General features: G+C 33.2%; 1 protein-coding gene across 1 annotated transcript; it reads right to left on the bottom strand.

Annotated features, from left to right (window-relative positions):
- Nucleotides 1–8,943: 8,943 nt before the first annotated feature.
- On the bottom strand, nucleotides 8,944–12,810 carry LOC134229044 (veficolin-1-like). The gene is made up of 5 exons (XM_062710748.1): nucleotides 12,676–12,810; nucleotides 12,417–12,504; nucleotides 10,523–10,543; nucleotides 10,305–10,406; nucleotides 8,944–9,017 (listed from the first exon to the last, which is right to left on the bottom strand). Exons 1-5 carry the CDS (start codon nucleotides 12,808–12,810, stop codon nucleotides 8,944–8,946), a joined length of 420 nt encoding a protein of 139 aa, XP_062566732.1.
- Between the last annotated feature and the right edge of the window lie 203 nt (nucleotides 12,811–13,013).

Here is a 13,013-nt window from a genome sequence, read left to right as displayed (position 1 = left end):
TTAAGAGGCAGTCCACTGAAAATCAGGCAATGGGTGGCACATCGCATGTCATGGATTTTTATTATTTTTTGCATATAGACTTATTTAAGCAAGTGTTTACACATGACAACATCAAAAATTTTTTTAGTGGTCATCTAGTCCTATTTCTGGTAAATGCATAATCTTAGGTGCAAAAAGGTCAACATGGGGGTAAAAAAATTACAACGTTTTTATTTTGTTTTATATGTACCAGATACGCAAAACCTGGATGTGTCTATCAATATTATTTATACCATAGACTCTTATCTTTAATTTTAGTAATGAATAAGACTCCAATTTATATTTCTCTAGAAAAAAATATGTGGTCCAAAATTGAGTTTAGCAAGTAACTTTTTGAATTCATTATCCAGTTTTCATTACGTTATAAAACCCAATACATTTCAATGAAAGATTTTTTTTCTCATGTTATTATGAATACAAAGTACAAACTTTTGAGTCACTCAATAAAATCTGTGGGCACCCTTATATTGAGAGAAATAAAAGGAGTCAAATTTACCTATGTTTTACAATTTTTCACAATTAAACCGATCCCGACCGGAATTATATAAAGAGGAAATACTATAATTGTAATGTCAAATTTGGCTTTTTTGTTGTAATATGGCCAAAAAATTACTTGATTTATTTTTGGACATGTCTTATGGGTGGCAGTTGTCTTTAGTTTTATAAAATTACACATTTTGCATTATTTTCAATCGGGATCGGTTTTATTTCAATCGGGATCGGTTTTTACCGTAAAACTAGAAATATTCTGCATTTAATGTATCAGAAAAAAATATGCTTGTCTTTTATTTCTGTTCAGTTAGTCAACTGTTTTAAAATTATTTTATCCATGGATTCAAATGTTTATACAATTTATTTAAAATACTAATGTCTTTTACGTACATGAAGATTACAATCATGTATTACATCTGTACGATTTCTTGATACTCGATATTAAAAAACAAGTATTTGTACATGCATTATGCAACAACTGAGAGTAAACAGCTTATCTTTATTAAATATCTTATTTCCAACTAAAGTTTTTTTTAATTCTCTCGTGAATTAAAGAGTTCAATTCTATCATTGGCGAAAATATACTTGCACTACCTAAATACAGAAAATATTTAAATGTGCACAGTCTCGGCTTTATCCAAATTTTTCAAACCTGTCATCTATAAAAGCCGTTTCCCCTATATTTTCATCTTATAAAATTTAATTTTACATTAATAAGAAAATAAGTTATTTTATATATAGTATTATTATTTAAGAGCCTAGAAATCGCAAACAAAAAGCCGGGACGGGGGGGGGGGGGCAAGGCGGCATATTAAAAAAACTTTCATTAATGGGAAAACATTTTAGAATTGGCCAACATGGTCACATTTTTTAACTTCATATTGAATGTGAGTATGTGATTGTTTCAATCACCAAATTTAACCAAAACAAAAAAAAAAAAAAAAAACAAAAAAAAAAAAAAAAACAATACAAAACAAAAAATACGCCCACGAAGTCTTCCGTTTTAGTGGCAAATTGAAGTGGGGAGTTCAACAGTAATTTTCCTCAATAAATATTTTTTAAATCTTATTTTTCACTCTTTTAATAAAATATTTTTAATCGTACCGCGGATCGTTTACTTTGGTTTGACTGCATAGATAAATATAATCAAGTGGTTTGCGTGGGTGTGTGTGTGTGTGTGTGTGTGTGTGTGTGTGTGTGTACAAATTTCATGAAATAAACATCTCAACTCCGTTGACTTGAATTAAATGTTGCGTAAATATAAAATATTCATCTTTCCTTGATAATAAGAAGAAAATAAAATCTCTTCACATCCCAATTTTATAAGAAATATTCAATATAAACAATTAATTATTTGTACGCATAGCCCAGTAAATCAGTTTAAAAAAATTAGTTCTCGGACATGTACAAAATTACTTTTAGCTGAGACGTCGCCCGTGAAAAAAATACATTTTATATAAAAATATATGATTATTTAACATGTAGGATAATGCACTCTGCAAAGTAATTGAACAGAAAAAGAGAAATTATTTATTTTTAATCGTTTTATTTGCGCTTTTATGCAAAGAATAAATTTACATACTTCTTTTGAAAACTTGTAACTATTTAATTGTGACGCAATATTAATCAGGTATATGACGTCACTGATACATCAATGGAAACGTGGATTCAACCTGAATAATACTGCCAATCTTAATCTAAATATTACGTTTGGAGGCAAAAATGAATTCTATTTTGCAAATAAAGTAGTAATTTTTTGTTATATAATTTTAATTTGTGTATATATTCTAAATATTTCACTAGGATTTCGATAGTAAGGTGTTTAGCAGATTTACCGATGCTACGGGAGATAACTCTTACATCGCAAAATTTCATAAAAACGTCTCTTTATTTTGACAGAAAACTACAATCAAAAGTGTTTTGCCCACCAATTTTATTTTTGAAACTGAAAGACGAAATATTTCTAGATTTAGTTCAGCATGAATTATAGTCCTATTAAATAAGTATTGGAAATTACAGTTCGTTGTTTCTGACCTAAATTCAATGGTTTATATAGGGGAATTCAAGAACACGAAACAAAAGGATATTTTACTAAATAAGCAATTTTAAAACAAATCTTCGATTACATTATTCCATTTGGACTACATTGATATTGTTTTCAATAAAATTTCAAATATTCCTCACATTCGATGTGCCGCCTATTAATACAACCCTGCCTGGTTTTTCGGCGGACTGCCTCTTAAATGTGAAAGACTGTTCCATTGTTTATTTAACATATATGAATTTATTTAATATTTTGATATCATTGAAAAATTCAGTTACAGTTTTTGTACATCAAATGAATTATTAAACATATAAAATGGTAATGCTTTTTTCTTTTACATGTAATAAATTTTTTGCTAGAAATTTTTTGATAGATTTTTAAAAGAATACGCATTATTTCACATTGCTTCCTTTAGAGAAGTTAGGGAATTTTGAAGTTTCCTAGTAATTTCCATTAGGAATGGGACTCCAGATAATTCCACCAAGTTTCCGCCACACAGAAAGTGCTATACAAGTTCCATATAGTTTCCTGAGTCAAGGAAACTTCAGGAATCATAAGGTTTCACGAGCTTCCATGTAGTTTCCCATAAAAGAAAACCTTAAGATTCCATCAAGTTTCCATTCCACGGAAACCACTACGCTCAAATTCCATATGGTTTCCTGAGTAGAGGAAACTTTAGGAATCGTGAGGTTTCCCGAGCTTCCATGTAGTTTCCCGTATAAGGAAACCTAAAGATTCCATCAAGTTTCCATTCCACGGAAACCACTACGCTCTGATTCCATATGGTTTCCTGAGTCAAGGAAACTTAGGGAATCATGAGGTTTCCCGAGCTTCCATGTAGTTTCCCGTAAAAGGAAACCTAAAGATTCCACCAAGTTTCCATTCCACGGAAACCCCCTACGCTCCGATTCCATCAAGTTTCCTGATTCTGGAAACCAGTGGAATCTTCAGGTTTCCCATTACGGGAAACTACATGGATGTTCGGGAAACTTCAGGTTTACAGAGGTTTCCGTGGTTCGGGATACCTTATGGAATCGGAGCGTAGGGGGTTTCCGTGTCACGGAAACTTGGCGGAATAACCTAGCATCCGCTACGGAAACCACTGGGAAACATTATGTAAACTTGAGGTTTCCATATGGTTTCCATAAAGTTTCCCATGATGGGAAACCACTTTTTTCACCCAGCGTATGTTTGATTTTCTAATTACGACGTTATGGTAACGTCATTGATGTTACGATATGACTGGAAGGTGCCTGCATACATGGGCCTGTATCTTCTTTATTTTCAATGATATTTGCATGAAATTTTGAGTTTGTATTATTCAAAGTGTGGTGATTTAAAAATGACAAGACAATAAAATAGATTTCGATATTTTCCTCATCTGGCCCCATTTTCCCAGTCTCAGTCACATATGATGCAAACAAACTTGTGTCAAAGAATATGAAAATAACAACGTGGGTCATGTTTAAATGAATAAAATGAATAACTTTCACCGCGTAGTTCATTTTTTTATTCGAATTTGGACAAAAAAGGATTTTAAATTGAAATATATTTGTATAGATTAATGAGGATTGTTTCAGAAGGGAGACACTTGAACATCACAAAAGGTTTATAATTTTTTGATATTCTAAAAAAAAGAATTTAAAGTGAAATTTTTTGTATAGATTAATAAGGATGGTTTCAGAAGGGAAGATATTTGAACATCACAGAAGCTTTACAAATTTTTGATAATTCAAATTTGGACAAAAAAGGAATTTAAAGTGAATATATTTGTATAGATTAATAAGGATGGTTTCAGAAGCGCAGACATTTGAACATCACAGAAGGTTTATAATTTCTTGATATTTAAAAAAAAAAGGAATTTTAAGTGAAATATATTTGTATAGATTAATTAGAATGGTTTCAGAAGGGCAGATATTTGAACATCACAAAAGGTTTATAATTTCTTGATATTCTAAAAAAATTATTTTGTGCATCATTTACAATGAAATTAGACAAAAAATATATACCAATCCTGGCATCCATATTTTGTTTGTATCATCTGATGTTAATGCGGCTCCAAGACCCCCAAACCGTCTATCGCTACCCCCTTCGTACTTCCTGGATCTGCCGCAGAGAAAAAATTCAATGTCGGGCGTTTGTACAAGAAGTTTTATAATACACTTATCATTATCCTAACTGTCCTTCTTAGAACTTTTTGTGCTAGTATTCATAAATAAAAGTCAAACATTTGATATATCAAAAGTAAATTTTATTACAACACTCTTCAATATAATAAGGTTTAAGCAACAAAATCTTCAGAAAAAACAGTTTATTCACAAGACCTCTTCAAGAACATAATAATTTACAAGTTCTTAGTTGGCGTCAAAACATTATAATAAAACATAACGCCGTGATTGACAGAATTGTCTTTTGTGTCAGAAATGGCTCGCCAGACTGCTAGGTGGTCGTCAATATGTTCTTATTCTCTCTTAACAATATCCATCTCCTGAAAAAAAAAGAAATCAAATATTGATTCAAAAAATGAACATTATACTCTTAATATCTTATCCAATTTCTCTAATAAAGTTTTAAACTAATTATTTTAGTACTGGAAAGTAAATACTTGATATTCTGCTATAGTGATGTTAATTAGAATGATATATATTTACCTAGTTCCGTCTGATCATCATCAGAGTCCCCCCTTACTGACGTCCCCAACTTCACTGTAGGAGACCACGGGTCAATCCAGTCGCCCGGGGACCATTGACCGTTAAAGAAGGCCCGGTGAAAGTTGTTAAACCACCAGCCTTCTCTCATGTTAATGTAAGCAGCACAGTGACCACCACTCCACCCGTCGTTATCTCTGTCCGGTTTGGTGAAGGACTTTCCAGACAGATCTGCCCTATAATACCTTATGTCTAGCATAGCGTCACCTTTAGAATTATCAAAGAAAAGTGTTACATGGGCACATATCAAATTAGATCATTATTATTTACTTAACAATTAAAGCTAAAGAAAGATATTTATATATTATTCACGTTTAAAACTCTTTGAATTGTGTTGAATTGTGGTTGATGCGCATGCGTGAAACTAATGGCTGGTGCTTTTTCAGTGGTGGTGAAAAATTGACTATTTGTTTAATTTCCGAAAGACTAAGCAGATTAGTTGTGAGTATATGTTTGAAATTATGAACTATTAAAAACAATGAAATGAGTATGAATGGTGAGAATAAGCGCAGACTTTCCTCTGATGGCAATACGCCCAAGCCTCTGTCCAAGACTACCAAAATGGCTGACCAAGATCGCATGAATGGTCATCAGTGTGAATCCTCCGAAATGTTGGATCGTATGACAGTTATCGCTCAGGCAGTAGAAAGGTTGCAGAAAGGTCAAATTACATTGCAATCGATGTTAGAGAGTAAACTTGATAAATTTCGTAATGATTTCATGGCCAACATCGATGAAAAATTTAAAGCTATGAAAAGTGACATTGACCTAGAACTTGCAATACACACAAAAGAAATGGAATCATTGTCACAGTCTATTGACTCTATGTTGACCCGCATTGAGAAACTCGAACACTTTCAAACAGCTGATCAGTCGTCGTCGCATTCAACCGGGCATGTAAACAATGGTAACATTGCAAATACACTGGATGACCCAGATCTTACAGTTATAGCTACGAATGTAAAGTTTGACGAAAACGAGAACATACTTCAAGTTGCTTCCGATCTGATATATAATCTCGATGAGAGCGTATCCGTACTGGCCGCTGCCCGTCTTAAAGGTAGAGCACGAGGAAAACCGGGTCTCGTTAAGATTGCTGACTCATCACTTGACGAAAAGAAAGCCATTCTACGTGTAAAACGTAAACTCCGGGAAGTAGAGGATTACAAAACTGTGTTTATTCGATCATGCAAATCACATACAGAGAGGTTGATTGAACTGAACGCTCGTACGCTGCTCAATGAGCTGCCCCACGGTAACCAATTCCGTATTACATCTAATGGGCGAATCATAAAGAAAACTCAGACAGCAGACCAAGATCGACAGGATCACGATTAGGGAAATTCCCGACCCATCGATACTCTACGTATTGGACATTTGAATGTGTGTGGGTGGACGCAGGCTAATAATGCATTAAGATCTAAAATAATAAAATATTTAAACTGTGATATTATTAGTCTAAATGAAACTCACTTATTAGACAAAGATGTTATTGACTTGAAAGACTATGGATACATATGGATAGGTTTTAATCGTGCACAAACTCATATCCATGCTCCGAAGGGATCGGGTGGTGTTGGCATTTTAACTAAATCCAGTTTATACAAAACTTACAATGTTGAAATAATTGACCAATCATATGAGGGTATATTGGGTGTGAAATATTCAAATAAAGTCACCGACTTTACGTTCAATGTGTATTCTTTGTATTTGCCTCCTGAGAATTCGCCCTGGGGTCGCGACGCCTCATCCTTTTTCTCGCATCTTTTGACAGAAGTATATCTGCACTGTGAAGCTGATGCTATTGTTTTATGTGGGGATCTGAATGCTCGTATTGGAAATACCCAAGAAACTAATGACTGTTTCGATAAGATTCCTTCTCGTCAGTCTATTGATAAAACTCAAAATCAACACGGTAAATCACTTTTAGAATTCTTAAACGATAGTCGATGTTGTATTTTGAATGGTCGTTTTGGTGACGAATCTAAAGAATCTACGATTTATTCAACCCGTAGACACTCAGTTGTAGACTATATCTGCATTCCTCATGAAAACTTCTCACTGTGTCAGAATTTTCAAATTATAAAGTGCAATGACGTAGTCGAAAAACACAATCTTGTTAACCTTTTGGGAGAAAGGAGTAAAGTTCCAGACCATAACGCATTACTGTTTGATCTGAGAGTGTATTCAGAATTAATTTCTGGAAATGAACGTAATGAACAAAGCAAAAAACGATTCAATTTTAGACGAATCCCTACCGACTTCATGAGGTCACCTAATGTACTTACAGCGATAAACTCTTTAATCGAACAGATCGAGCGTTGTCGTGAAACCCAAAACCAAGTGGACAATTTATACAGAGAATTCCGAGATATTTTGACTCGTGAGATGTCGGAGAAAATTCCTATATACGACTGTTCGAAATAAACACGGAAACGTCTCCGTCCGCACAAGCCTTACTGGAATGACGAACTTACGGAATTATGGAAGCACATGCGAGAAATGGAAAAAAACGTTTTTGAAGTGTGACCCTACAAAAAGGCAGTTAAAACAAACATATAGACAAAGCTACAAAGGATCATAAAATGCTTTGGATAAACGAATTCGTTTTTACGAAAGAAAACACAAAAAAGATCTGGCCTTTAATATCGAATCAGTGTGTTCAAATAACCCAAAACAATTCTGGGATCAAATTAAAAAACTGGGCCCTAAACGTAAAATTAAGTATCCAAGTGAATGTTATAATGATGATGGGGAGGTTACTTCTGATATCGACACATTGAAATATACTTGGGAAGAGGAGTTTCGTCACTTATATAATCACGAAAATGATGAAAAATTTGACGATGATTTTTAAATCAACGCTGTACTGCATAAAGAACACATGGAACGTAATATGTTCGATCCTCTTTACGTACCGAACGCCTATCTCAATAGCCAAATTACAGAGGAGGAAGTTCGAAAGGTTGTTATGCAATCTAAATCAGGAAAATCGTGTGGTATAGACGAGCTTCCAAATGAGGTACTTAAGTCGGACACAGTTATAAAAATTCTCCATAAGATGTTTATTTTGTACTTTGAAACCGGAATTATACTTTCAATGTGGCGTAAAGCAATAATTTATCAGTTACTAAAGGACCCATCCTCAGACCCTCTCCTTCCACTGAATTATAGAGGAATAAGCCTTCTCTCTGTTGTAACTAAAATTTACAGTTCTATTCTGAACAAAAGGCTGGTGGCTTACTTTGACGATAACGATCTTTTAGTCGAAAAGCAAAACGGATTCCGATGTGAAAGATCCTGCTTAGATCATGTATTTACCCTAAATAGTATAATCAAAAACAGAAATTCTACGTTTGTTACTTTTATTGACTTAAAAAAGCATTTGATATGGTGGATAGAGAGTTGTTGGAATACAGATTACTTATAAATGGAGTGGACGGGCATTTCTATCAAGCGGTGAAATCGTTATATCAGAAAACTGAGTCCTGTGTTCGTTTGGGTAACCATTACACCGACTGGTTTGGATGTACATCGGGAGTTAGACAGGGAGATAATCTCTCCCCAACGTTGTTCACTCTGTTCATCAACTATCTCGCTATACAAGTAAAAAAGCTAAACAATGGAATTGAATTTGGTGACAACAAATTAAACATCCTTCTATAAGCAGATGATATAGCGTTGATTGCGCAGAACGAGGCTGACATGGACGCACTTCTTGATGTTGTCTCCAACTGGTGCAAGAAATAGAGATTGTGTATAAACCCGACAAAATCTAAAGAAGTACACTTCCGTAAAAAACAGCGGAAAAGAAGTGACCATTTATTTACCTTAGGAGAAGATCGCATTGAGTACTCATCATCCTATAAATATCTTGGTGTTTTGTTCGACGAATTTACCACATTTAAGGACAACGCAGAAAATCTTGCAAAATCGGGTGGGCGCGCACTAGGAGCTATTACATACAAAATGCATTCGAATAAATCAATAGGATTCAAAACATACGAAAAAATGTACATGAGCGGAGTGGCACCTATTTTGGATTACTGCAGTGGAGTTTGGGGTTACGACAGACATCATAATATGGAATCTGTACAGCATCGTGCGTTGCAATACTTCCTGGGTGTGCATAGATTTACGCCAATACTAGCAATTCAAGAAGTTGGTTGGCTTCCTTCATTTTATCGACATCAGTTGAATATTATACGTCTTTGGAATCGACTCGTTACAATGCTGGACGACAGACTTACGAAAAAAAATATTCTTGTGGGACCTGGAACAATCTTTATCAAACAACAGAAACTGGTCGCATGCAGTCAAACTCCTATTTGAATCTCTTGATATGTCTACCTATTTCCAAAATCAAACGGCTTGCAACTTAATCATAGTAGAAGAAAAACTTCGTCAAAAATTTCTAAACGCATGGAATGAAGATCTCCAAAACGTCCCAAAACTTAGAACCTACCGAGCCGTAAAATCTGATTTTCAAACCGAGAAATATGTAATAATGGATATCCCAAAATGCCATCGTTCTATACTTGCTCAATTTAGATGCGGTGTGTTACCTATAAGGATAGAAACAGGACGATATAAGGGGGAGGCTTTATCAGACAGACTCTGTACTCTATGTTTATCAAATAGTGTAGAAGATGAATGTCACTTTTTGCTTCTTTGTATATCAAATTCAAATCTAAGAGCAATTTTTTTTTTCCAGTATTGAATTTAACCCAACTTTATTTGATAATGATATGTCAGATTTAGACAAAACAAAATTTCTTTTATCAAATTTCCCAAGGCAGATCGAAAAATTCATATATTCAGCATATACTTACAGACAATCTATTATTTATAGTAAACGCAATGCGTAATATCTTTGTATTATTGAATGTTATATTGTTAAAGTGACATATAGGCCCGATGGGCCGGGTGTTTCAATTCTTAATATATGTATATTTGTTGACAACTGATGTAATTGTATATAACACATGTCACTATAATAAACCATTTACTTACTTACTTACTTGTACTGTAAGCAGCACAGTTACTAGGAGACCCGTCGTTATCTCTGTCCGGGGTGGAGAATGACATCCCAGATAGATCAATGTCACGTCTCATGCTGTCTCCTGAAATACAATAGTGTAACAATAAAAATAAACACAGCATTCATCTCCAAACAATCTGTTGTTATCTCTGTCCGGGGTGGAGAAAAACATCCCAGACAGATCTCTGTTAGAATCACCAGTGTCTATCATAGAGTCACCTGTAAAATTAAACAAAATGAATCACAAAGTTAATTGATTTATATATCTTCTATATACATGTAATTGTCATTAATAATACTGAGGTATACTTCTAAAATAGACGGCTTAGGTGCTGGGAAGAGCGATAATATTTATTTTGTGCACTCATAGAATCCCCATTGTCTATAATACTGGCACCTGCAGAATAAGAGAAAATATAGAACAGGGATATAATTATTATTATTTATTGATTAAAATCACATTAATCTTAATACTGAAGTACGTCTGAGATATACAGTTTTAAAGTTTAGTTCCTGTAAAGAGAGATTTAAAAAAAAATACAAGTCAACAAAACATTGTGCAATTCACATAGCATCCTCTTGGTGTAACAATAAACCACAAGCGCATTACACATTTGAGGCATGTTTTTTTTTTTTTTTTTTTTTTTAATTGGGGGGGGGGGGGGGGTTAAGGTCACTGAAAATATCAGAAAACATGAATAAATGAAATTTTCATATATGTCTTAGACAGTGATTTTAAAATTGTATGAAATGCAATACATAGTAACTCGTTCATAATTATAACGATATCAGATATGGTGTACCTGCAAATGTTTTAAAATATTAGACTTTCATTAAATAAAGCATAGGGTTTTGTAAATGTGAAAAGCGCTGAGGTGTTTGAATATGGATTATTAAACTTTTTTTATTTGAATAAATCTTCGATCATTTTTTTATCATTAAATTTTTGTAAAGGTTTCGACATTTAAGATTAATTACGTTCTGTAAACTTCAGATTCCATAGTATTTATAATATGAATTATTGAAGATTAGAAAAGATTTTCATTAAATTGAGAAAAGTTATGGAAAACGTGAAACACGTTGTGGTGTTTTGAATTCGCCTTTTTAAAAATTTGAATATGTTACCGAACAAAAAATATTTTTTTAACATCAAACTTTGTGGGTATGTTGACAAAATAGATCATTTAAACTCTAAACTTCTTTCTCCGTAGTAGTTAAAATGTGAATTATTAAAAATTATCAGGAAACCCTAGCTGAATAACAATGGTTTAGCAAAAGTAATTACTGGATTGTTAAAAATAATTACATAATTTTCCTTGTACATAAAAAATATAATTTGAAATTCTAGCTACTTGAAAATAACAAATTCAATGTCTGCTGAATACGTGAATTGTACCTGCAAATAATATTCTGATATATTAAAATGTTTTATTAGCATGGAATATAAAACGTATACAGAACATAAAAAAAAGAAAAACGTATCTTTCTCTTTTTAATCCACTTAATAATATTTCAATACAGTAAAGAATTATTATGATGATATACGTAATTTGAACCTGATTTTAAGAACCTAACATGAATAAACTGACCTTAAGTCCCCGTGGCAGGTCCTTCAAGAAAGAGTTGATATTTCCCTGCTTCGTTGGAGACAGAGAATCGGTCGTACAATTCATACAGCGTTGTACCATTCTGGAGAGTGATGGACACATAAAGGGATGACGATTTTTCGTTTGTTAATGTATGGATTACGTCATTCCCTGTATTAAGATATATGTGAAATCATCTGAAAAGTTCATCGAATACAAATAATTCTTTTAAAATCTATATGAATCTACCGTAATGAAAAATCAAATTATTTTCCATAGCTGTAGACAATAATGCTACATTTGGTCTCATTAGAATATGCCGTTAGATGATAGTCTTCTTTTCTAATATTTTTAAAAATTGTTTGAGATATCAATTAAACACGATATCTGAAAATCGTAGAACACACATTACCTAATCTTAAGTTTTTTACCTGCCACAAGAATTTTTTTCATCTTCAAACTTTGAAGGAATAAAAAGTTCTTATGTGAAAGCGATTTACACTTACCAATCCAGACATTCTGTTCTGGTGAACCAAAACCATTCTTATATTCCGTCCAGTTCCTCGCAAAACTCACTGATCCGTCTACGCGTTTCTAAATGGCCTTTGAAAATTAACATGCGTAACAATTCAATTTATTGATTTGAACATTCATAGTATCTATATGTTTTGATATGAACTACAATGAAATCCTACAATCCTCAGAACAATAAAAACAAGGTTTGTTATATTAAGGACTTTTATTTCTAAAATTAAAAAATCCTACCGTCCATCCACCGCCCATTGTGTTCATATCGCAGTACACACTGACCGGTATTGTTAATGTTCTGTAGGGGTATATATCATATACCCCTGTAATGGTTTGTCCCTCCTCACAAAGTTCGTTACAATCCTTGGGCATGGCAGAAAAACACAATCTAAAAATTATCGGGATCGTATTAGGCGTATGTACAAGAAGTTAGAGGATATATAATACCTGCGTGATATATAAATGTTAATTGTTGAAGCTAAAATGTTAACTACACGTAAAATGTGTATCATGTTAAACTGTTCCTCATTATCTAAATACATTCTTGTTTTTTATTTGATACAAATCTTTGATAA

The sequence above is a fragment of the Saccostrea cucullata genome, unplaced genomic scaffold (genome assembly GCF_032062105.1).
Source record: "Saccostrea cucullata isolate Sc308-1 unplaced genomic scaffold, CSIRO_AGI_Scuc_v1 ctg6703, whole genome shotgun sequence".
Classification (NCBI taxonomy): domain Eukaryota; kingdom Metazoa; phylum Mollusca; class Bivalvia; order Ostreida; family Ostreidae; genus Saccostrea; species Saccostrea cuccullata.
This window is presented reverse-complemented; position numbering and strand designations above follow the sequence as displayed.